We start from the raw sequence: 26716 nt of genomic DNA on the forward strand, positions 1-26716 counted from the left end.
CTGGGGTCCTTAGTTTTCTCTTCTAGGATTCTGGATGTGTTTGTTTCAAGGGTACAGAATTAATCATGTGGTTATAGCAGAGCACTCCTGCGTTACTCTCACTTACTCACTAAATAACCTCGTACATGGACCAAGGATTTCCTTGTGGTTTCAGGCTGTTCTTTGTTCCCTGAAATGGTGAGAACACCCATTGAGTATCTCAGGAGAAAGGTATCTTTAAAGTCCATTAAAAACTTTTGGTTAAAAGGAAAAAATGATCTGCCACCCACTTGTCTGAGTTCTGCTTTCTTAGTCTTTAATCGACATGTAAATCTGGTCACTTGATGTTTTAATACTACATGAGGTAAATTCAGCTTAATAATATTTTTCCAAAGGGGAGAAAAACTAACTCTGACTTCTCCTGTAGGCCTTTTCAGACATCTATGTAGTAATGGAAGGAGCTGAGGACAGAAAAAGCCCTGGGAGGGAACCTGGATCTCACCCCCCTCAACCCAACATTCTAATCACTGCACAAGATTCAAGATAATTCAAGAATAATAGGCCTGGGTCCCAGCCTTAATCATTTCCATTTTCATCATGGTTTACACAATAATTGTAAATGACCTAGTTGATTAGTGTCTCTATAAAGCCAAACAGATTGGGAGGCAGTGTAGAGGATTGCTAACTGCATAGGTTTTACATTCCCATAGACCTGGGTTAAACTCCCAGCTCTGTCATTTACTAGCTGTGCGACCTTGGGAAAGCCACCAGACATCTCTGAGCCTCATAATTCCTTACCTGTAAAATAGGGGGTTTGATAACTACCTGTATGAAGATGAGTATGAGGATGAAATGAAACAATGTGTGCAAAGGATTTGGCATAGTGTCTGCAACTACTATCTATTGAATAATAAATTATAATGCAGACAACTTTGATATGTGTGGTATATTATATTGTCTTATCAACTGTCACTTAAGTACAAAGCACTGCGCTGAGTGGTATAGAAATCCCTCAAAGTTTCGGACTCTCTCTTTCTTTGAAAACTTTATAGCCCAGTTCCTGATCAAGGAAACAGCATAGAAACCTATAGAAAAAGTAAAATGGCATTGGACATTCTTGGAGTGCTGTCCATTCGCAGTAGAGTCAAGTCCACCCCTGAGACTGACAGTGCCTCGATTATTGTCTCATGGGTCACACCTGAACCAACTAGGGCAGTCAATGAAATAACAATCACATTCATCCAACAAATATGTATTGACCTACTATGTGCCAGGCACTGTGCCAGGTGATGGATATATCTGTCTTCCTGGCCTTTACTTTAAGAAGCATTCAGGTTCTGTTTTAAGCATTCCAGATAAGTTAACTCTTTTAACCCATCGAAAAAACTAGGAGGGAGATATTAGCAATGGTCCTATTTTACAGATGAAAATACTAAGTACAGAAAGATTAGATAACAAGGCCACACAAGTAATACACAGCAAAATTGGAGCAGAACCAAGCCAAATGGTTCTAGAGTCTGCTCTTCTAACACCCATACCTTCCTGATTCCTGACAGCACCTGGTCACAGGAGGGGACTGTTGCATGCCTCTGGCTTGGTTCCTTTACTCCTCTTTTTGAAGATGGATTCCCTAGCCCACAGGATTGGGGCTTCACTCTTTCCTTTCCTTTCAGCACTGAAGACCTCAGAAGGAACTCTAAAATCCCTATGGACACTAACCAAGCATCATCAGTTATCATATTTAAGCCAATCTCTCTCACATTTTTGAATAAGGGTTATAAACATACTCTGATGCATTAAAAACATCTACCTTAGGGGAGGTTTACTTCATAATTCGAATAAAACAGATTTCTAACTTGAACAATATTGCAGCCTTTGAAGTATTATTTAAATTGTCCTAGAGACAAATTACTTATAAAACTGAACTATCACTTTATAGCTGAATGAAAATTAATACGCTCCTCTTTATTTCTACGCTTGAGCATAAATTTCATTACGTAAAACACTCTGGAATTTGGAGAGCTAAAATGTGAACCTTTTTCTCTGCCCAATCTTGTATCTCTTGCAATAAAAAGTGAAGAACAAAAACCATCAGTAATAACCAGAATGGAGGAAGAATGTTTACTCAGAGCCTAACATCACTTCCTTTCCTAGTTGTTCAACTGTTAGAGAAATAATTTGAAAAAGAGAAATAATTTGAAAAAGAAAATTGCCTCATATTTGTAAATGGAAAACACCGTAAAAGAAGAAAAATGGCTGCCCCAATAGTTTTAGGACATAATTTTTTTTAAGGGATGAGTGCAATCCTTCGTATGTTCTTTTCAGAATCTAGACCATCCCGGGCACAGAGTAGACTATTAGGCTTTAAGTTTTGTCCGTGGTTAGCGAACGACATACAAAGAACTAAATTGCTCCCTTGAAGTTGAAATCAAAGAGCCCTCACGAGCAGCCTGATATATATATCCGAATGGGAGAGTACACACATGCGTATGATGGAGGCAATCGAGAGAGAGAGAGGGGCTGTTTTAAACCATGACAGATTATCAAATCCTAATGTGATTATGCTGGAACATGAAACACACACACACACATACATGTATATATACACAGTTGCTTGTGAAAAACATCTCTGAAATTCTTCAAACCTAAAGTTTAGAAAAACACGTGCTATGGACATAGCAACAGTAATTTCAAAATCACTCCTTTTATGAGTCCATTCCTCATCTTTTTTATCACGTTGATACACTTTTTAGGAAACAACAGAGAAAGAGAAATAGGATTCTGAAGACAGAAAATTTAATTACAAAACAGCCACCCACCTTGCTTTCAGGGTCAGGAAGTACAATGGCCTTCTCTTGCAGCAAGAATGAACTTAACACCTATGTGTTAAATGATCACATATCTATTTAAAAGAAAAAGCAATAGTTTTTAAAAAAGAAATAAAAGCTGCAATATCTCAGTCCTTCTCATAGCAAGTCTTACAAAATAAATAAATAAAATAAAAGCAGCATACTGGCTCTCTGGCATAAGGCAGAAAGCAGAGTCCTTAAGTCACTGTTCCCCTGTTTTGCAAAACAAAATAAAACCAAAAGCAACAGAAAAAGGTGTTGTTTGGCAGGAGGGGAAGGACCTTAAAACACCTTGTGCCCTCCTGGGTCCCTCCCAATGTCTTCAGTGTGGGCTGTGGAAGCCACACCGCTCAACACCAATGTCACCATCGGCTGCTTAAATGCCACAAAAGTACACTTAGAAATGAGAGGAAAGTGACTGACACGGATATGTTGAGCCAGCCCCACTGCCACTGGAACAGCCTTAAATGCCCACACAAGGAGAATAAAAAGAAAAGCACATTTTGCAATAGAATAAATTCTTTTTTTTTTTTTATTGAGACCGCAGAAAGTCACATGACCCTGCATGGAGCCTTTCAGGAAAGCAACCGAAACGCTAAAGAAACGAGCGGGGCTGCCTCCTTCCTCCCGCAGCCTCTCAGCCCGTCCCGCCGCGTGTCCGCATTCTTCTGGGCGCATCTGTGGAGCTATTAAGTGGGATAATCCCTCTGGCCTTTGATACATTTCTGGACATGATTATTTCATTACTCGCAGTATATCAGTAGGATCATAATAAAAAGGACTTCTGACAACCTGCCAAGAGTTTTGTGGCCTTGTAAACACAAAAGTGCTCTAATAAAATTTTATTAAGTGTTAAAAAGTCATAAAAAGTGAAATAACATAAACTACAAAATTTACTGTCCTCAGCAAATGCTGAAAATATCTTCCATAGTAAAATTAAATTAGCATGTAATAGACAGAGAAGCAGTGTGGAGTGGATTTAAAAGAGGATCCAGGGAAAATGACACTGTAACCCAATAAGGGTCACGGGGATTTCATTCGGATTTTTCCCCCCTCAATGTGAATAAATGTGCTGATTACAGACAAGAGCTGCGGGGTTACTGGAGTCTCACACATTGTCAATACTTCGGAAGAAATAATATACGGCAGATTGTAAGGAGCGCGGGGAGACGGGGAGCGCGGCGGGGGAGCGGGCGAGCGGAAGGGCGTCCACTAGGGCGCGCTGCGAGACCGGGAATGCCCGCCAGGGCGCCCGCCGCGCCGCGCCCGCGCCCCCCTCCGCAGCGTATTTACAGTTGGGGATTTTTCCCTCTCTCTCCTGTGACATTTTCCCCAAATCGGAGGAAAATGTGTAAGTCGAGCTTTGCCGCAGGCAGCCCTTGGTCTCCGCTTTCGCATTCGGGGTCTGGGAGTGGCAGGAGGGGCCCTTGGCGGCAGTGCTAAACCCCGGGGGACCCGCCGAGGCCCCCAGGCCGACGCCCGGGGACACGCTGCCCCGCGGCGGGAAGCCAAGAACGAGTGAGGCCGGCGTCCGGCTCCGCGCGGGGCGCGGGTGCGCTCCGATCGCGGCGGGTCAGCGGCCCGGCCGCGGGGTCAAGTGCGTTCCCGGCGTGGACGGCGCGGCTCCGGGAGTGAGCGCTGCCCCGCCCGGCCTGCCCTCCGGAGTTCCGAGTGCCCCGCCGGCCCGGGGACCCGTCGCCCCCGCCCGCCCCGCCGCGCAGGGACGCCCAGCTCCGGGTCGTTGCCGAGGCGCGCGGGCGGGCACCGGCGGCCGCTTCTCCCGGGCCCCGACCTCGGCCCACGCCCGGGGATCTCCCCGCGCCGCCCGCGGAGGCTCCGACTGGAACCGGGGCCGACTTCCTCTGCATGCCGCTCCGAGTGGACTCTGCCATCGGCAGGAAACGGCTCGGACGCCCAGCTGCCCTCGCGTTGCTGGAGAGAAGCAGCTCCCACCACGGTCTTGCCTTCCCTCCCCCCGAAAGCCCCGCGCAGGTTTGTAAGGAGAGGTGCGAGTTCTGAAAAGTATTTGCCTTCCAGGGAGAAAGACGCTGCGAACTGAGCCCGGTGAAAGACGGGCGCTCTGGAGCTGGAGATCATCGACGTGCCACGTCTGTCTTGGTTTGCAGTTCCAAAATGATGCTCACGCTGCCATCCGAAGAGTCAACATCAGTGTGAGTGAAATAGGAAATAAATGCTCAGCGACACGTTTTGTGGCGTCATTTTTCCTTAGGGATGTCCAAAGTTTTTAAGCTGCACTTAAAAATTAGCTACATTTTGCCAGAAGGAAAACATTTTTTAGGTAAAACTGTTGATAAATTCTAGAAGAGGTAAGTTAAAGTTACCACGTAGATCTTCCAGTTTTTCCTAGAGAGGCTTGCACGGGTTACTAGGATGAGGACGGCTTGTATTTTTAATTTTCCAGATGGCAAGAGCGTTTGGTTCTGAGTTGGCAAGCTTAATGTTCAAGGGCAAACGGAGCATCCAAGGGTCGTTTGATAAACAATGTTCACTTTATTAAGTGAACATTCTAGCCTGAAATAGATATAATCAATTCACAGTGAGAATTATAAGCCCATGTTTTATACTTTCTTTTGTTATAAGTTATATGGAAAAGGTGTTTATTAACAATTAAAAGAAAAACCTGTTTGTTGTCATTTGCAAAGTATTGAATTTGAAATATCCTGGAGCAGCGGGGTTAAAACAGCAAACAGGTTAACTTCAGTGTGGTCTGACTTTTGCTACCAAAGGCTTTGAGAGCTAATAAAAACAGAATTTAAAAGAATGGATATAAATAATAAAATTCCATTTTGACTCATTGTGCCTCCCCCGGGGAAGGGGCAAGATGATACCGAGTGACTGGCCTTTAAGCCATTCCCTGCAGATAGCAATTGGGAATGTGACGGGCCAGTGTTGCCTCTGAAAATGTACAGCAAGTATGTTTATGGAAGCACAGAAACAATTTTTTTACTACCTAGGATTTTCTTAATAGTGTACACTAAAAGTTTTGCATTTAGAAATGTATGATAAACATTTCCTCAAAAGGAAAGGTTTCAAAAGAAAACTTTACACTTGTATTATTTTGTTCTGTGTTCATATTTTAGATTGAAGTTCATCTCTCTTTCAGAAAAATATATTTTTGTAAATATTAAAATATTGCAACTATTATTTTTAACTCTCTCCAGCTAGATATTTGATTGCTGTAAGTATTTTTATAAAAAAAATTTTTTAAGTAATATTAATGCAACCTTATTCAAAGAGTTTAATGGAAAGAACAAAATTTCCAAGCCTGTAAATGCAATCTATATAAAATTGTGAGATCAAAGCTTTTCATAAAGAGACTTAGGAATTTATACATTTTAGATGAATATAAAAACATATTTTAAAGTAGTTTACCCACACAGTTCCTCCCCACCTCTGAAAAAAATTCAGAGACTATTTTCAATCTTACAGAAATTCCATAATCAGGTATAAAAAAATTACTGTAATTTATAGTTCTGTCAAAATGGTGGATACTTTTTAACGTGTTGTGAAAAATATGAAAAAATATTCTCTGCCCTTTATATGTTTGAGGGACTGGAAAAGACAAGAAGTTTGTAAACACATATTACTACTGAAATCTATAAGACCATTAAAGTATGCAAGCAATTATATCCTATCTAAATAGCAGAAGTATTTTTTCCAACTGCTTTTTAAACTTTGAAAATGTTATGTGTTTTAATTAGTACCTTTCTTTAAATATTCTCAATATTTATATCAGCTATATGATAAAAATTATTGGATTTTGTTCTGTATTACTTTCTGCATAAACAGTTGAGAATATTTTATATTAATCTTCTTTTTATATACATGGGATAAGTTTGAACATGTGCCTTGTTGGAGTAAAAAACAATCCAAGTTCATTTCTGTCTCTCAAACTTGGCATTGATCTTGATCTCATTTTTTATGCACACAAATTACTGTTGAAATCAATTTGGACATGGCAGTTTGTATGAAAATTTTAAGACAGTGCAAGTTTTATATGGAAGAATATATATTAAGGTGTGACATAGCTAATGGCTGAAATTAAATCAGGAGGCGCAGTATTCACTCCTTTGGATGATAATTTTAGACATAGTTTTGCACTCAGGAAGGATTTTCTTATGCTCTGTATTTATGAATATCTAAATTATTGTACCTTGCAACTTCAAAACTCAATAACCAAATACCAAATTTATGTATTTTTAAGGTGACTAAGGCTAAGAATATGAGAAGCAGATTGGCTTTATGAAAGAAAGCAAGCATTTAAAATTGTATTTTAAAATATAAACTTAATTTCAGTTCCTGACAGAAATCTTGTGGTCAGCTCATCAGTTTTCCAGATCAGTTTTAAAACAGCATATAAAAACTACCTTTTCCACATTAGAAGTTCATATTTAGGTTTCCTTAACTGCAAAATCACTCTAAAACAGAGTGTTTTATGTGAAGGGCCATTTCATGTGTTGGGTCCATCGGTTACATATGAATGTGTAAAAATCTTGTTTAAAGACCAGTAAAAGTGAGGAAATTCCAAGTCGGGCTGGCTAATTCCATTCATAATTCATCCCGAGTGCCTGACTTAGGAAACTTGCAAACAGTTTATAGCTATACATACAAAATAAGTTGACTTGCTGTGTCAGCGGGAGGCAGAGTGAAGTTTGACCTCCCTGCTCAGAGAAGCTTAAATTGATAAAATTATGGAATGTGGGTTAAGCTTTTTGGTTTCCCAGGAATTTTGCAATCTCAACCCTTTTTGGATTTTCGCCTTTTGAAAATGTAAACACAGGACAACTTTTCTGTCCTGAGATGAGGTTGGCCCATCCATTTCCTTCCCACTTACGCATTTGTTCAGTAATTCTTCCAAGTGCGAAGGGACAGAGGCCCTGCCTTGAGAAAATAGCATATGCCATTTCTCTGCCCTCCTTCAGCCATCCCACCCCCAACTCTCCCTTTATTCTGAGCTTATTGGACAGGAATTTAGTACTGACACATGGTTCAGACTACCATATCCACAGCCCTAAGTACTTTTGGGGATTGGCAAGAAATCCATCTAGATTTTGCATTCTGAGCTGGGAAAAGGTACTGGGGAATCTCATGCCTTGATATTGGGGAGCTTCCAGTCTATCTTTCAAACTTTCAGTAATCCATCTGTTCCTTTTCCAAGGCTGTTGCTTTCCCTTAGTTTGCATGCTCAGGAAGATTTGTAAACATTTTCATAGATTTCTTAAACATTCTGAGTAATTGTAATTTTAAACCAGACTAATTTTATGAGTGAAGACTGGTCCAGAGAGAGTCTTTACATAGTAACTTCAATTTGATGTCAACTCAAATAACTTTTTTAAAAGAAGATCTTGAAAACATGGGTTTTCAGTGGAAAAGGCTGGCATCTACTTAGAGTAGGGATCCTCAGGACCAGTTAATATCCACCAGACACGCTTCATTAGACTGGAACAGACATTATGCTGAATTACTGGCTCTCTGTTTTCTTGAACATAGGTCATTTTGGGTCCTTAAAACTTGACATTTGAGGGGATTTCCTGTCTTTGAAGTACAACAGTTTGTCACCTGTTTGGCTAGCCTCCTTAAAAGTTGGGGCTCCTTTCCTACTTTGAAAGGCTTAGTGACTGTTCCCTGTTCCCTGGCTAGAGTTTCCCAGCTTATTGAATGCAGTGATACCTGCAGCTCTGAGACTCTCCTTTACAAGTTAGCACCTGCAGATCCTGTGTTCCAAACTTCATTCCTCTAGGTCAGAGAGCCTAAAAGAAAAGCCCAAAGCCATACATTCCCCTGGGTGAAGCCATAAAGAGGTAAGCTTTCATAATGAGGAGCCATATATCAACATTCATAGCTTTTCAGAACCGGAGTAACTAGTTAGTACTCAGGCATAAGAGTCTCATGCTAGAGCAAAACACAATAACTAGTGCCAAGTGTACTGTAGTGTGTGAAACTCATTTAAGTAATAAACCAACAAATGTCCTTTTAAGAACATGGTATTATTTTTACTTAAGAATGGATACTACTGCATCACCTTTTATGATGTGGATACTACAGTTAAGTATTTCTAGTGAAAATTTGCCTATTTGGAAAGCAAGTATCATCCATACATGACTGGTGTATTAGGAAACAACTGTGAATTGTTTCTAGGAATACCGGATATGCTTATTTTTACCAAAGGATACAACATGGGCATGCCAAAGCTCTTTATAAACTGTAACACACCTACAGATGAGAGTTATTTGCATGTATTTAAATAAATCTGCCTTCACCACACCGACCAACTAATCCTTCTCCCACTGCAAAGACTCGACTTTGCTCTGTTTTGGAGAGGCTCACCGATTATTTGAAAGTCTGGACACAAATACAGCATCTTCACGGGGTCCCTAATCAAGAATGCTGTTATCTTAATATTATGGACTTGGGGGGCTTTCTTTTCAGAGAACTGGACACACGTGTATGAAGTTAAGATATTCTGATAAGTGAAGGGAAGAAAATAAAAATAGATTTCAATATAGATATGGCTTAAGATCATGATCAAGTAGAGAAGAAATTAGACAAATGGAGTGTGTCAAAGGAAGGAGCGTCAGGCTAAATTCTGTTTGTAATTCTTTCATAATGAGTTGGAATGCAATTTTGATGACTATGCATTTCTTTTTGTGGCTACTGATCAGTTTGATCCATTTAATTTCTCTGGAAGAAACTATAGCCTTTGTAACAGTCTTTCCTACTGAGTTGTGCATAGGCACCTTCCAGGTTGCTTTCTAACAAGTAGCATGTGAATCATCTAGAGAAAACACCTTCAGCAAACACCTTCACAAAGCATCCATCCCAAGGGCACAGCTCCTGTGTCTGTCACAGAACAAGTGGCACTACATCCAGTCAAGGAGGTGGACTCCGATTCATGCATTTGTCAGGTTGTTTGGTGACCCTATATTCCCAGTTCCTGCTCTTGGCAACTGTAAGCCAAGTGTGTGTAAGTGTCAGAATGGATTCTATGGCTACTAAACGAAAATTCTGTCTCTAGGTACCTGCTCCTGTGTCTTTCATGTGGGCAAAATGTTCCAGTCTTCCCTTGGTTACATCACAGATGAGATGAGAACCAGATAGGTGGGAAAGGGTGTTGCTGAACAGCTGAATATTGCCACAAACTCAGAGCACTTAAAAACACTTTGAAGTCATGCAGCTGTTCTTTCTTTTTTTAACTGTCTTCAGTGAAACTCCAAAACTCCCATAATGTCTACCTTAAAAGCATCAGGAGTATTTTAATTGGGTAATAACCATCCATATTTTCTTTCTGATAAATTAAAAGGAATTAGGAATGAAATTTTATGATGATTATAAACTGCATTACTGACCCAAGGGACAAGAACAATTATGAAAAATATGTCCTGTGTATTTGGCATGAATATGAATTTAGACTTTTAAACCATTCATCTTAAATACTCAAGCATCTTATTAAAGCTTATAAAATAATATTCACATAATGATAGAGAAACTTATAATCATGATTGATATTATCTCATCAATATTGCAGCAGGCCCCATGCCAACTACTGAAGTTGATTTGGTCTTTGCCTGTTGAACTTAAGACAATAATGAATATATTACAAAAAAGAGGAAAGATGGTAAAAGATTTTGTATATTGGAGATTATTTTCCCTTTCTCAAAATTACTAACCATGAGAAGGAAAAGTGGTTTATGAAAAACCTGGAAACCTGATGAATTGGACTTTTACTATGAAATATTGGGGAAGGGTGTGATCAAAATTAAACTTTAATAACCAGCAGCTGTTTGAGTACAAGTTCAGCTTACATGAGTGTGAATCATTGTTTGAGGGTAACCCACTAAGCTGAAATGGGAGTCATCTTTGAGAGCTTTAGTTAATACTACCCACGAGCCATCATGGTCAATTAACTCTTGTAAACTTTTTGAATGAGTTGGAGATGACTAGGGACATTGCCAAAGACAACGTGGGCAAAAATGGGCATGCTAAATGGCGGGGCTGCCTGTATCAGCATTTTGCTTTGGCCCAGTCCTGCAAAGCCCTAGCAGTTGCCATTCAAACACTTGTTGTTATGTTAGCAAAATTAAGCCTTTAGAGCTGTGGTCCCCAACCCCTGGGCTATGGACTGGTACTGGTCTGCAGCCTGTTAGTGACTGGGCTACAGAGCCCTCCCCTCTGCCCCTGTTCATGGAAAAATTGTCTTCCATGAAACTGGTCCCTGGTGCCAAAAAGGTTGGGGACTGCTGCTTTAGAGTATATATTTAACTGTGAGTAATTTGTTCCACTTAAGTGTTGGTATTTTTTAGCATGACCTGCCTCTGTTATTATTGTATAGATATATGACAAACACAGATTTGACCTCTGCCCATGGGCCTGGGTTTTGGTTCCAGCTCTGCTGTGTGACCTTTGGCAAGTTACTTAACTTGTCTGAGCTTTGGTTTCCTCATTTATAAAACAAAGGCAGTTAATTAATGCCTTTTGCAGTATCATTAATACTGTGAGTATTAAATGGCATAATGTTCACAAAATATCTGGAACACAATTTGCAGTCAGTAAATGTCTGTTACTACATTTGTAAGGTAAAAACAAAATTGAATCTTTGTTCTTACCGTTTTTCATTACTTAAAATTGTAGTAGAGATTGTTCAAGAAAAAGAGAGAGCACCTGAATACACAATTTCAATACTAGCTTGTTTTCATCAGAAATATAGCTTTGAACTCAAACTCGAGATTTCAGTGTTAGCCAACCTTCTCTACCTTCACCATCTGAAGGAAAATGTCTGTGTGTAGCACAGAAGAACTTAATTCTTTTCACCCCAAATGATAATCTTTACTAGACAAGTCAGGTAGAAAACTGACCCAAAGTCTCTGAACTACACAATTTCTTTGGAGAAAGAAAAAATAAAGGAAAAAGACTTGCTAATTCATGTTGGGGTTTGTGAGTAACATGAGAAAGGCAAAGCATGTGGAGCTTTTTTCTAATTCATAATTTTAAAATATTCTTCTGGGAAGTGACTTTTATCTGCCAAGATTCATTCCATGATAAGTTTTTACGGCCAAGTTATCAACTCTTGAATATGGGAACCGAGAATAGTAATGCTGACACACCTGTAACTAGAGCTGTGTAGTTGGCACTCTCATCATGCCTACTGACCCCAAATAAACTTAGGGTAATTGCTGAACAGTGTGGGCAGTGAGGACCTGCTGTAACTTTTATGTGTGTGCATGTTGTTACATCTGACAGACTGCTCCATTTAGATCAGCAATGTGTAACCCATTCATTGTTGTCTTCTTTCAACAAGGCCTCAGTCAAACATCATCAGATTCTCACTGAAGAGATGGTTTGCTGCAGCATACTGAGATTTTGAAGCTGGAGTCAAGAGATAGATAGCATAAGTAAAGATGACCTTATGTCATCCATTTAATGGTCCTTGATGGCTGATGAGAAGACACTGGAAGAGTACATGAATGATGAGGCAATGTTTAATGAATCTATTAATAATATTCTCAATATCAGGAAGAAAGGAAGGAGGGAAGGAAGAAAGGAAGGAAGGAAGGATGGATGGAAGGAAGGAAGGAAGGAAAGAAAGAAAGAGAAAGAAAGAAAGGCTCTGACATCTTACTTCAGAAATAGAGCTGTTCTTGTATGTTTTACTCCATTATTTTGGATATCAATACTGACCATGCTGAGGTTTGTAGTCTTTTATTCAGTTGGCCAAATTCCCCTGAAACTTTTTGTTTTCAGGTCCTACTGGGTAGTCTTGTGGCAATTGGCTAATTTTGGATTATATTTGAGATTTACCCTTAAATTTTGGATATTCTGTCTTTGTTCTTCATAAATGCTCAACTGTCTTAGAGGGCTTTCAGATTTTTTTTTTTTTTTTTTTTTTTTTTTTGTTTGGGATCACTTGACTCAATTCTAGCCAGGTATAGCCAGATCATAGCTCTAAAGCTTGCTTCTTCCCCTGACTTTCCCTGCTGACCTACATATGCCCAGGTGTTCTCATTTATAAAGTGTCACTCTTTAAAGAATCATTCAAGATTTTAAAATGTCAGGATATATTCAATAATCTGGTACTAAATTAATTGGTACATTTTGGAAGGACCTAGTATGTCCCCATCTAGTAGGTGGGGAGGAGGTGGGGTCCCTGTTAACAAGAAGAGGACATTCTACTTGGGGTAATAAGGTATCAGGTTATTCAAGAAAGTAGAGCATTAAGAGCTAAATTGTGTGGTGTGTACTTTAGGAGATCAAAGAAAAGGACAGAGAGAGCTATGAAAGAGTTCTCCGGAGGAGGTGGACAGCAACTGTATTTGTGAAGGGTGAGTAGCTATGGATGGGTGAAAAGAATGTTTTTTCCAGTGAGGGGGACGTGGTGGGTGAAAATGCTGAGGCAGGGATGGGCTCAGTGTGTTCCCCAAACTGTAAGGACTCCAGGAAATTGTTTCCCTCGTACCCTATGTGCTTACTAGTTTTGTTTGTCCAGAGTTGACCGGTTCTCCCAGGGGCAGATTTGACAGTCTGCACGCACTGTGGTCTATTTCATTTTAGCTTTTCATCTTGCTTCTCTCAAATTCAGTTACAATGCTATCCCGACTGGGTCACGGCTCTCCGTTGCTCAGTCTCTGGAGGATTGCTGGCTAGACCTTCGTGGCCTGGCCCTCCCCTCTTCTGGAGCTTCATTGCACTTCTGGATCCTTCTCACACCCCAACTTCAGCCACCTGGAACCTGCCATTACTATTTTTGCTCCTGGAACCCGCCCTATTCTCTCTTGCCCCCGGCCCTTCACCTAAAGCTCAGTTCTTGGTTTAAACATCTCTTCCACAGGAAGCCCAGGTTGGCTCCACTGCCCTTCCCTCTCACAAGCCCTGCACTAAGCATTTTTTTTTTCATAGTGTAGACACTGCTTTTTTATGTTCAAACTAGTGATCTTGGAGACACTTAGATTTGCTCACAAATTATTTTTTTTTAAAAATAGACTTTATTTTTTTTTAAATAGACTTTATTTTTTAAAGCAGTTTTAGATTCACAGCAAAATTGAACTGAAGGTACAGAGCTATCACATATACCCCTTGCCCCCCAATCTTAGCCTTATCAACATCCCCCAGCAAAGTGGTACATTTGTTGCAGTTGATGCACCTATATCAACACATTTTGATCACCCAGAGACCACAGTTTACATCAGGATTCACTTTTGGTGTGGTGCAGTCTATGGGTTTGGACAAACGTATAATGACATATATCTACCATTATAGTATCAGACTGAGTAGTTTCATTGCTTTTTAAAAATTCCTCTGTGTTTCACCTATGCACCCCTCCCTGCCCCTGGTCTCTGGCAACCACTGATATTTTTACCATCTTCATGGTTTTGCCTTTTTTAGAATGTCATATTGTTGGATTCATCCAGGACATAGACTTTTCAGATTGACTTTTTCACTTAGTAATATACATTTACATTTCCTCCATGTATTTTCATGGCTTGATAGCTCATTTATTTTAAGTACTGAATAATATTCCACTTAGTTTGGAGGCACTAAAGCTTATTTATCCATTTACCTACTGAAGGACGTGGCTGCCTCCAAATTTTGGCAATTATGAATAAAGCTGCCATAAACATCTTCGTGCAGGTTTTTGTGTGGACACATATTTTATTTTAATTACTTGGTATCTGTCTGTCTCATAAGACTATAAACTCCTTGCAGTGGGAAACTATGTTTGGCTTCATCAGTAGTGACCAGCAGAGAGACTGGACCTCATTCATTCATTCAAAAATTCCTATTAAAACTTGCCATGTGCCCGAATGCAACAGAGAGCAAAGCAAACAAAAACTATCTGTCCTCACATTCTACTTGAGGAGACAAACACTAAAACAAACTAAAAATAAAATATATAGTATATATATATGTTTACAATATAGCAATGAATATTTGGGAGAACAATAAAGCAAGAAAGGAGAACAGAAAGTGTCTGGTGCCAGGAGAGCTTTAGGTAGGGTGGCCAGGGGAGTCCTCACTAAGAGGGTGACCTTTGAACAAAGACCTGGAGGAAGTAGGGGTGAGCCATGCAGACAGCCAGAGAAGAGCGGTCAGCTGTAGGAAGCAACAAGTGCAGAAGCCCCCTCTAGTGTGCTGGGGGCACAGAGGGTGGGGTGGGGATGGAGCACCAGGAACAAGGAGGGGACAGGTAGGAAGTGAGGTCAGAGAGTGGGGGTTGGCAGTGGGGAAGGACACTGGTCATGCACTTTAGCAAATGGTTGGAGAAGGACTGTATGTGTGCTTTAGATTGGGAGATCCAAGTAGATAGACTAGGCTGTGTCCTTTTCTGCTTTAAAGACTATTTTACGTGACAGTTTTAATGATTTAAAAGAATAATAGCAATCCAACATGGAGCAAAGCTCAGCTATCATGAACTTGTTGAGTAAAAAGATACCAACACAATCAATCACTGCCCAGGGATCTTGGGCAAAATGCAAAAGTACCATGTGTGACATAGTGAGCACCCGACCCCATATAGTGTCTTTGCAGGAGAGTCACCTATGGAGGTGAAAGGACGTGAAGGGAGGTAGCGTCAGTTACAAAAGAATTTTGTTTTAGAATCCACCTTCTTGAGGGAAGGCAGCGTAGTGAATGCTTATCTAATAATGATATCATAGAAAATAGTTGTGATTTTGTTGTTTTGATCTAGTTATTCAGGGACCTTATTCTTTGGCTACTACTAGTAAATTAGCAGTAAAAGTAACTATTTCATCAGGTGACACTTAGCACCATACACAGCTACTTCATGCACAGGGAAAGAGTAATTAGGCCAGAAAGGGGCTGCAAGCAGAAGAAATTCCTTTCTTGAAATACCCCTTCATACACAGAGACACCAGAGTTCAAAACTTGTATGGGTGCCACAAATCCCTTCTGTACAGGACATCTGGGCCAGACTGACGATGCAGAACGTCACTCAGCACGGCTCACGGGCTCCCTGAGCTTCCGTGCTCCGCCAGCACACACCACACACACCAGCTTTTCTTCTTTCAACACTTGGCTCTCAGCCCTTCACAGCCCCCCAAGAAAAAGGTGCACAAGAAATAAAGGCTGGACAAATACCACATCTTTCTCAAAACTGGCGAACTCATTATGAGAACAGCTTTCCAGTCTAGGCTTGGTTTGAGCTCCATTATGACAAAGAAAAACAAATCTTCATTGTGTTTGTCCAGAATATAGCTCCTTCCAAAATTCTCTGACTGCCATAGCACATGACATGGCATAGAGAGCATAAATGCATTAGAGAAATAAATGTTAGTATGCAAAAAGCTATTGATGACCATGAACTTAATAGCAAGAAGGAAATATAGAAATACAGTCTCTGTGAGGGAGACGTTGATGCCTCTGCCCTAAAGGGGAGCTCACAGCACAGTTCATGAGGCACTGACTGCTTCTCAGTGTAGGGTTATCTCCTTAGCATGTGATTGAAGTTTTGGGACTTCCTTGCTTTCCTCTAATCTCCACCTTTTGTCGTTGTTAGTGAAGGTAGTTGAGCTTCAGTTTGGCCTGAAATCCTGCAGCACTTAGAGCTACATGATCAAAGTGTAGTGTAGGGATTTGGGTGGGTGCCAGCAAAGTTCAGGTTGTACTTCAAACGGGTCCTCGGAGTGCCTCTCAGCCATGGGGAAAGGGCTGGTTGGGTTTGATCTTGAGCTGCACACGTTTAAGGAGTCTCCAGCCCCTTCAGTTGATAAGCCCTGCTTGGCAGAGCTCTGGTTTAATTAACATGGCCCTGGGGTGGGTTCGATTTCCCATGTTTCAACACCTCACTGGGTGTAACCTTATCTTGCTGCATCGTACGCATGATGGATCTGAAACAGCGCAGGTGAAGTTCGTCTTTGACCTGACAGCTGGATTACTTCCAAGTTCACAGCCACAGAAGAAAAGCCCAAAATCTCAGTTCTTCTTATCTTTTGACATTTTGTGGAGCAGCCACAGTGGGTGAGATGCTAATATGATTAGACATGGTTCCGGTAAAATGATTACTTACAAGTTTATTCCTCCACAAGTGTAAGTGTTAGAGGCAATGGAAATAAATGATAGATGGTTCTTGGCCGTGACAGCAAGGTGTCTCAAAAGCTTGGAAATAGGGAAAGCAGTTGACCTTTAAGCATTAAGTTACTGAAATAAATGCATAATCAAAGGGGACAAAATGTTTCCTTACCCGTTGGGAAAAGTGATTTCAGAAGAAGCAGGAGGGTAGCCCAGAATCCTGAGGAACACAAGTCCTACAATTGTTCTCAAATCAGTCTGGGACAAGCTTCCACAGTCACGATGCCTATTTCACTTAGTTTACCTTTACATGTCTCAAACATTTTTTTAAGCCATGGAACTTCATCACCATTCCCAGCGGTTTTTTTTTTTTTTTTCAGTCATACTCATTAGCATACTAAGGAACTGACTTGCAAAACTACTCTGGAAATACAGCATGGCCCAAGGTAAGGAAAGAAGGTGACCTTGGATGCACTGCTTTGGAACACAAAATAAGTAATCAGAGGCAGAGTTTCGTGACTTATCTAGAATTTCCCCAGAGAGATGGTGATGGGGGTGAAGGTGGAAATCACTCCACTCACTGGAGATTGTGTCCATGTGTGTGTGTGTATGAGTGTGTGTGTGAGTGTGTGTGTGTGTGTGTGTGTGTATGCATGTATGTGTGGCTTGAAGTGTCAAGGATGCGATGGTCCTTACCATAGTCTGCATGGAACATCCTCTGAAACTATTCAGTTTCCCGTTGCGTATTTCTGAATGATAATAACACAGCTTCTCAGATAATGTGATACCAGGAAGGTGTTGCTATAGATAGGGAAAAAAGGGGTTCTGTGCCTCAGAAAGGGATATTCTCCACTACAGTCCACATTTTCATTTACCATTGGTTTCTTGTGAATTAACCATCTCTAAATATCATTAACAATACCTGGGTCCATATAATAGCTTTGCTGCTCACTAGATGTATATTCTTAGGCAGGGCTCAATTTCTTCTCTTGTATATTTGGGATTCTAAAACCTCATGGGATTGCTGTAAAGTATTAAACAAGATAATATATGCTTAATGCCTTTCACATCACAAGTATTCCATAAATCTATTTAATATTCAATGTTGTTTCTATTATGATTCCTTATTTGAAAGATCGACAGACATCAAGACAGTTTATAATGTGCTAGAGCCCTTCAAACATGTCCCTCAACAGGCCATTGTTAACAAAGCGTGCATTGCTGTCTTTGATTCACCATTGGAAAGATACAAACACTCACAGCAGTCACTCAGGCTTACAAACGCAAATGAGTGATAATATGTGTGAAAAGTAAAAGAAAACCTTATACATAGGCAAGATTTCTTTTGCCCTAGACTCTGAGCTCCTACAAGACAGGGGCCTTGTATCTCTATGCCCAAAGTGCTTGCTAGTGGGCAGGCATTTCTGCTGAATGAGTGGATATGCTCATTATCAACTAGGAGGTTCTGAGAACGAGGTTGCCCATTGGAGGTGCCGAGTAGGAGACCCAATAGTAGAAACCAGGTCCTGGAAGGAAACACCAGCTCAGCAGAGCCTGCAAGTGAGAAGGAAGTCTTTAAGAAGCCAGTGCTGTCCATAGCTAGAGAGAACAGGGAATTTAGATCGGGAGAGGGAATGGCTGAAAGGATTCCTGTTCGGGTCTTTATTCTGACAGAAACTTGCTGGAAAAGGTCCCAGCTCTCGGATGCTGTGAATGCCTGTCTGAGTGAGGCGCAGGAAAGTCAGGTGAAATCGGTTAGGGTGTTGTGCTCAGTGCGGCTGAGTGTGATGGATGGCTTGGTGCGCTGTTTATCTAGTGCGGGTTGGTATTTCACCTCTGTTTTCATTAGACTGATGGTAAGGTAATAATTCTTTCCTCTGGCTGAAAAATCTGTCTTCAGCCATTTGTTGATCTTCTTGAACGGGCACTTCAGGTGCACAAAAGTCACCCTAAAGGAGATTTTGAATGAAAACTTAAATAATCCTGGTTGGCATCTATGAAGCTCTCGGGCAGCACAGGCATCCGCTAGCCTGGCTGTGGTTATTAGATCCACAAGGTCACATTTGTCCAAGGACAATGAGCCTAAGGAATGGCACAGGGTGGCCCCACCTATGGAAAACAGAGTGAATGTCACACTTCATTTGTTTGGAAACATTCAGACTTATATTGTAAATGTAATTAAGGCAGTGCAGTCTTCATGAGGTGTTTCCATGAAGCATGTGTTACAGTGGAAAATGCCCCAGGCTGGGCCTGACAATCTCCACCACGACTCTGTCTCTGGGTGAATCCCTTAATGTCTCTGAGCCTCAATTTCTTCATCTCTCAAAAGATAATAATAATGTATGCACTGGTTTTGATTGAAAGCACTTATCAAGGTAACACAACTTTTAGTTTTTCCCCAAGGTTAGTAGGAACAGACTGAGGACAGTGACAGAGGCTTGTGAAATTAATGAACTGTAGCTCAAATGCTCCTTCCTCCTTCCAGCCCACTTCATGGGGGGCATAGAAGGAAAGAGGAAGGTGTTGGTCACTAAGCACTGATAAAGGAAGGAATCTGTTGGGAGAGATCCCTCCCAGAAGTTTTCTGGGTCTGTGAGCTGATGGGAAGGGACAGAGCTCCCACTCACAGCGCCCATTAGGTTGCTCCATTTGGAGAGATTTCCTCCACTCCAGAGAGCCTGGCCATCAGAAAAGATAGAGTCTTGGAACTGCTAGTCCTAACTCCTGGGACCTCGATGAAGAGTGAGAGTCTCTTCCTTTGCATCAACTGTGGGAACAGCCCATCCATGCCTTCTGTCCCATGGGTCACTTGCCTGAGAAATGGTTCTCATTTAATGTAATTGGGGTAAAGATATGTCCTGATTTGTTCCTGACAGTCCAGTTTATGCTTTTTGTGCCAGAATAAATATTATAGCACTCCCATTAACTTTCAAAGTATCTAGGTCTGGACAATAAATTATATGACACCCTGAACACAACATTAATTTTTCTATAGACACTTTCTCAACTGCCAATGAATGCTTCACGTGTATTGCTAATACCTCTCTACCATCAACTTAGTTGACCTGTGATTGACAAATACAAATACAGTTTTACCTTATAATTTTCACATGGCAATTTGTAGCCGTCAATATCATTTTCACAGCACTCCTGTGGCGGGGGAGTATGATAATTACAAAGAAACATGGTTAATAAAATGGGGTGCTTCTAACGAGGAAGGATTTTCCCTCAGATACTTTTGTGAAAATCAGCTAACATAACTTTTATAAAGTATTCATCAAATGCAAACTACTATTATTTATAGCTCTGAAATAACAATGAACTAAAGAATTATTTTTATTCATTTACTCTTCAATTAAGTAATCATTCAACAAATGATTGTGAAATGTTTCCAGGCACTGTGCTAGATATGGTAAATATTCCATAAAAGTGAAAGACAGTCTCTGATCATGGAAATTTATAGGAAATGGAATAGAGAGACAAGTAAACCGTGATCCTAATACAGCTAGGGCAGCGTGGAACCGGAGCACCTAAGCCAGCTTCCGGCCACGAGACAGGAGAGGAAGAAGGGTGTTGTGGTGAGGGACGGCTTCCAAGAGGCAGTGATACGGAGCTGTTTTGAAGGACATGCAGGAGTTAGCCAAGGGAAACAGATAGGAAAAATATTTTCTTTAATGTCTTTTCTAATATTAGAAAATAAAATAATAAGGACAAAGTCCAAAGTCAAGAAACATTCTTTCACTTGAACATTGTCTTTCTGTGGATTTGAAAGGAAGCTGTTGGTGGTGGTCTAGGGGACTGAATGCCTGCATAAGCTTTCATATTTAGGAAACTTTTAAAAGGCTAGAATTCTAAAACAGCATTTTCCAGTAGAAATATGTGATTCGAATATAGAATTTTAAATGTGATAGTAGCCACATATAAAGAAACAGGTGAAATTAATTTTAATAGTCTATTGCATTTAACCCAATATTTCTAAAATATTATATCAACATGCAATCAATACAAAAATAATGAGATATTTTGCAATCTTGTTTTCCTATGAAGGAAAATCTTCAAAATCTGGTGTGTATTTCACAGGTAGAGCATGTTTCAGTTTGCACCAGCCGTGTTGCCATGTTCAGGACCCACAGGTGGCTTGTGCCTCCCTTATTGAACCAAGCAGTTTTGTAACATAATATCAAATCTCACTATGGCCACAAATGCAAATGAACCCAGAGTGTCCTGGCTGTATTTATTCATGACCTTTAATCCCTTGCTTACATAAATAGCATATACTTCAAGAAGGGAGAAACAAAGATTCTGCAAAGATCTATGTGCTGTCCTAGGTATTTCTCTTATATTTGACAGCCAACAGTGTTTATAATGACAGCCCCTATACCTCATAACCAAACTGTGATGCAGTCTTGGAAATATAAATGTTTTAACTGTGGGTACAGTAAAAGCATTTTGGAATTCCCCAGTGGACTACAGATGCCACTACCAGAAGGGCCAGTTTGTGATTATGCCACCATGATACAATTCAGAGTCAATTATTTCATCACAAAAGATGTGGTCAAGGCAAACTTTCACACATGATGTCACCTATCACAATTTTTTTTTTTACTAAAATAGCTACTATTTATTCACAGCATATTATCATTTTGTGAACCAAGACAAAATAATGATGAAAGACCGATTAATGATTTACTACTGGAAGCAACTATCTCTGGGTCTCAATTTCTCTATCTGTGAAATGACAATAATAATTTTGGCTCTAAGGTCTTAATACCATGAGGATATGAATAAATACTCTCCTCTTTCCGATTCCCAGTTCAGCACAGTGCTTATGATTGCAAAAGTATTTCGTCAATCTCTAGAAGTATTTGTAAGAGATTGGGCCATCCAGTGAGTCACTTTTTCTTTATTTTCTGTAGTGGGTCACTCACAGTTTGTGACAAGAACATTACTAATTGCCTAGTTGGTGCCAGGGGCACTGTGGAGTCATTGAGGAAGTCACTGTTAGCTACAACCCGTATAAAGCCAATTACTCTCTGGAGAGGCAACATGCCATCTTGAGAGAATACAGGGTTGGTGCCTCAAAGTTCTTCCACAGCCGAGGTGCACAGCCTGGGGCAAACTATTCTAACTGCAGACCTCTCAGCTGTGAAAAATGAGAACAGCCATCCTTACTGCTTTGGAAGAGAGTTGTGTTTATTAATTAGTTTGTATTTCAAAGTGCTTCACAACTGGAAAGTTTCACTATTGAATTAAAGAAAATTTCCTTTCGTTTTATCCACCACCACATTAGGATGAAAAGAAACTGTGCTCACTGAGGCTGGGAGGAAAATGGAGGGGATTCAGGCAAAAAAGCTAACAAACCTGACTGCCAAGGCAGTGGCTCATTTCCCCGACTATAAGATGGCACCCATTAAAGGGAGCTTTGTAAATTAGGTGTCTTGAAAAGCAACCAAACCTGCTATCTGAAGAACTCCATTCGTTTTAGATTTAATTTTTATGATCCTTTCAAGAAAAAAAAAAATGAAAAGAAAAGAAAATGAGCCAAATCACACCATGGTAGGTGATTTGAAAATGAGAAGTAGCATAAACAATATCATGTTTTCTTACTTGAAAAATAGGCTGTTGGACCTGCTTGTATCCCAACCTTTAGATTCCCAAATCTCCTTGTCCTTTTTCTACCTTATTTATGTATGTCCACCAGTCTTTTCCTGCTAAGTGTTCCATTATCATCTAAAGATTAATTGTTAAAAAAGAGAAAGAGGAGGGGCAGAGAGAGAGAGAGAGAGAGAAAGATTGAGAAATCATTCATATTCTCCTTGTGGCTAACTATCCACTCAGTGTTTTTGTTCTCCTTCTGTACTGTGGGATGCAGCTACTCGGCCAGGGACGGCACTTCCCAGCCAGCCTCCTGTGCATCTAGCTGGGTCACGGGACAAGCTCTTGCCAGTAGAAAATGAGCAGAAGTAGGTTTCTAAGAAGTGGCTGTGCCTTTTCCACTCTCGCTCTGAGCTGGAAATCATTCTGAAGACATAGAGAAAGGCCAAACCTCAAGATAGAAGCCTGAATCCTTTATCACCACATGGAGGAAAACCTGCCACAGAAAGGAACATCTGCTTTGGATTGTTATTTGAGGGAGAAATAAACTTCTGTTGTGTGAAGTCACTGAAATTTTGAAGTCGATTGTGTAGCAGCCAATTTTGCTCTAGCACCTACTGTCAAAGCCGACACTCTTCCCCACATTTCCTGTGACAAGTGTGTGTTCCATGCCAGAACTTGAAACACCTTTAGGACTCTCATGATACCCAGTATAGTGCAGGCCATGTAAGGTATTTAATAAATCATGTGGAATGAGAAAGGGAGGGAGGGAGGAAGGAGGAAAGGAAGGAAGGAAGGAAAGAAGGAAGGAAGGAGGAGAGAGGAAGAAAGGAGTGAATTAATGTGGATGCACTTAAGGTGACTCACTTCTCTTATGCTTTCAAAGTCAACATGACCATTCCCATTCCTCCCACACATCCCCCCATTAAGTAGTGGAGAGGGGGAGTATTTCTACTTTTTTCATGGTCTTCCAAAGGATGGACACACTGCCACGAGGGAAATTGCTAGCCAGAGGAAAGCAATCCCGTAGAGAAAGGAATCCACATATCATCACCCAAGAGAGCTGGGCCACTGCCAGCGTCTCCATCAGCGACTTGGAAGACTTGTCTGTCTTCCCAACACAATAAAACTGGAGACACGAGCATCCACAGCTCCAGCCAGCACAATTACATAAAGCCAAAGCACATTATCACTTGTAGGTCGCAGGATTTATGACCAACTACGATGGAAAATAAAGACAGAGATACTTTACTTGTCTAAATTCATCACTCACAAAAGACAACATGTCTTGTATTAATAATAGAGAAGAATTATATAATTGTACTTTTTCTAATGAAAACCTTAGCAAACAGAGCAGAAACAGACGCCAGCATCTTAGAGAAAAAAGATAAATGGAGAAGATTGCCAGTGTGCTCCCGTTCTGAAAATATGCAGTTGACATCCTTTAATGTTGAAAAATCCTTTTCAAATGCATTGAGGCAACATTTCTATTTTGGCAGCTTCCTAAGTTGAGGAAGCTGCTTCTAATCTGAATGGAACAGAGAAGTAGGTTTCCATTGTGTGTTGGTGTCTACTGATCTAAGTATTAAGCAGTGAAGCTAAAATCATTTCATTTCTGGGAACACCATGATTTCCATTTGCCATAAGGATGTTACTTCCTCTGGGAGGACCTCTGCCATGCTCTCCCATAGCACCATGCCCTTCGTCCAGCATGGCACACTTAGGTTTTATCATAGCTGTTCACTGAGTGCTTCTGTTCTGACACGCACACTCTGTGAGTGCAGTGCCCAGGGCTGGTGCATGAGCAGTGCTTAAAAAATATTGAAGATCTCTGTTTAGGTTGTGAGTTTATGTTATCAAAGTTCTTTGCACAGTTTGTTTTCACTATCACTCCCCTTATGGACAATGCAAAGGTAAACCAGTGTTATATTTGCCTAATGTTTTCAAATTTTGAATTATTTACATTCATGTGGATGAAACTGTTTAACTGTATCAGAACTAAAGTTGCAGTATTAAGACTTCTGCAAAACAGAAAAGATTATTTGAGAAAGGAAGGAGGATGCTACACAGGCCTGCAAACACAGGATTCCTCCCTTCATTCTGTTGATTTCCCTACTTGCTCCCCAAACCCTAAAAGTGAGTTTGTTCCCAGAACACCTGAAACAGAGACCACATTTTTATGATGTTTGCCTTTTCACAGTGAAGTTTGCATTAGGGAACTATATTTTCCCCATATTTATTTTTAAATCATTTGGGTTTTCAATGAAATCACATTCTCATTTTCTTCCCTATTCCCAGATGAACACATTTATTGTTTTAATCCATGAAGGGTTCCACATGGGGCTGTGATTGGTGGTTGGGGTTCTCTGGAGTGGTGTACTTGGAAAGGAATGTGTTATTTGCATTTAAAAAAATACTTTGTTGGCTGAATGTCTAGCCACTAAAATAATAACAGTTTATCAAAAGACAGTTCATCCCAGTTAGCCTTCCAAGAGTAGCAATCAGATTTCCTAAAGAATCAAAGAAAAGGGTAAGAATTGTGTGAAAGAGTAAACTAGAAGGACAGACCACGTTTGGAAGTGGGAAGTGGATCAAGGAACTTAAAACTTGAAACATAGGAAAAGAAATGGGAATGCGTATGCCCTCTCCTCTGTAGATGTTCGGTTTGAATATAATCCAGGTTCATGGGAAGTAAAATCATCTGATATTCTGTGGCCACCTCAGACATGCATTGGTAGCTGCGATCAGACTAGTGTCAACATTAAGGAACCACTAGCACCACTGATGCTGACTGGTGAGGCTCAGCTACTGGCCCAAACCTGCCCTTACCACGCACAGTCAGGACCAGCACATGGCGAGGGAACAGCAGAGCACTTACTCCAACCAGCTTCTCCCTGGGAGGCAAGGGCTTCCAGCCCTGCACTGTCCCTTCACCTCCCTCTGGAGCAAGAACGAAGTGGCAAGAGGCTAAGCTCCTTTAGTTAGGCACTCTTAATTCCTCTAAGGTGACCATTGAGGTAGTTTTTTATTCAATAATAATGTAGAAGGAATGGTTGATGGGTGCAAAAATATAATTAGATAAAATGAATAATACTTGATAGCACAACAAAGTGACTATAGTCAACAGTAAGTTAGGGTATACTTTAAACTAACTAAAAGAGTGGGATTGGAATGTTTCTAACTCAGGAAATGACAAATGGCTGAGGTGATGAATACCCCAATTACCCTGATCTGATTAATTCACATTGTATGCCTGCATCAAAACATCACATACACCCTATAAAGATAAACAACTATTATGTACCCATAATAATTAAAAATTTTTCAGAAGAATATTTATATGTGCATGATTAATATTTATATAAAAGTGATGTATTAAACTGTTCTAAACTTAGATTGTGGTGATGATTGCACAAATCTGTTACTGCACCAAAACCTACTAAACTATACACTTTGAACGGGTGAATTTTATGTTATGTGAATTATATCTCAATAAAGTTGTTTTTAAAAATGAATATATTTATCCATTTTTTTCCTAAAAAGAAAATCATACACTGGGTTTGTTATTATTGACTTCCTTCTTTCTGTGCTTTTATTTTGCTTTCTTCAAGTCTTGGTAATCCCAGGATATATTCCAGAACTGATAATGTTGGCTAATGAATTACAGCTTTGTTCCAATTTTAGAGCTGCCAGACCAGGCCAGGCCATATTGTTTGTGTCATGGGGTCAGCAAGAAAAATTATACTAAGAAATGAAACTGACCCAGTGTGATGCTTTTCATGTGCTCCTGCATCCCTCCCAGCCCACCCCACCTTCCAGGCTTCCTATTGCCTTCTCTGGGGGGGATGTTTACTGTGGTCTCAGGCATCATTTGAAAGGTGCCATTTTCTGTGATAGCTTCCACTTCTAATATTCTATGATTATGGATGAGACTGGTGGACATTGTTGTGAATGTCAAAATTGGTGTTTATTAACTTATCTTCAAAGCAAATTCATTTAGCAATAATTCAGCCTTACAAGGTCTTGTGTGATACAATTGCAATAGTTTTATAGATAATAAGATCTTATAAGGGTTATATTAGTCAGTTTCATAAGAATTACTCATTTTTGTTTTCTTGATGGGTCGGTAAATCAAGTGAATAGCATAGAGCAGTGCTTAAACTATCTAGTACAAAAATATTCAAGAGATTGGTAACTTTTGTAAAACCGATAATAATAAACTACCATTTCTCAAAAGAAGACATACAAGTGGT

General features: G+C 40.3%; 1 protein-coding gene and 1 long non-coding RNA gene across 6 annotated transcripts in view; one reads left to right on the forward strand and one right to left on the reverse strand.

Moving 5' to 3' along the window:
* The window catches only part of LOC123643448, a 168219-nt gene extending 164918 nt beyond the window's left edge, over positions 1-3301 (reverse strand). For 3 of the 5 annotated variants that reach the window (XR_006736792.1, XR_006736790.1, XR_006736791.1), the window contains exons 1-2: positions 3252-3301; positions 2799-2881 (exon numbers count right to left, since the gene is read on the reverse strand). This is a non-coding gene — a long non-coding RNA (uncharacterized LOC123643448). The other 2 variants (XR_006736793.1, XR_006736794.1) reach the window with 2 other exon arrangements.
* A 763-nt stretch (positions 3302-4064) lies between these two features.
* On the forward strand, positions 4065-23030 carry LOC123644115 (translation initiation factor IF-2-like). Its single transcript, XM_045560285.1, has 4 exons — positions 4065-4113; positions 4352-4785; positions 4866-4999; positions 22741-23030. Exons 1-4 carry the CDS (start codon positions 4065-4067, stop codon positions 22823-22825), a joined length of 702 nt encoding a protein of 233 aa, XP_045416241.1. The 3' UTR covers positions 22826-23030.
* Positions 23031-26716: the final 3686 nt, after the last annotated feature.

Source organism: Lemur catta, chromosome 8 (genome assembly GCF_020740605.2).
Source record: "Lemur catta isolate mLemCat1 chromosome 8, mLemCat1.pri, whole genome shotgun sequence".
In the NCBI taxonomy this organism is placed as follows: Eukaryota; Metazoa; Chordata; class Mammalia; order Primates; family Lemuridae; genus Lemur; species Lemur catta.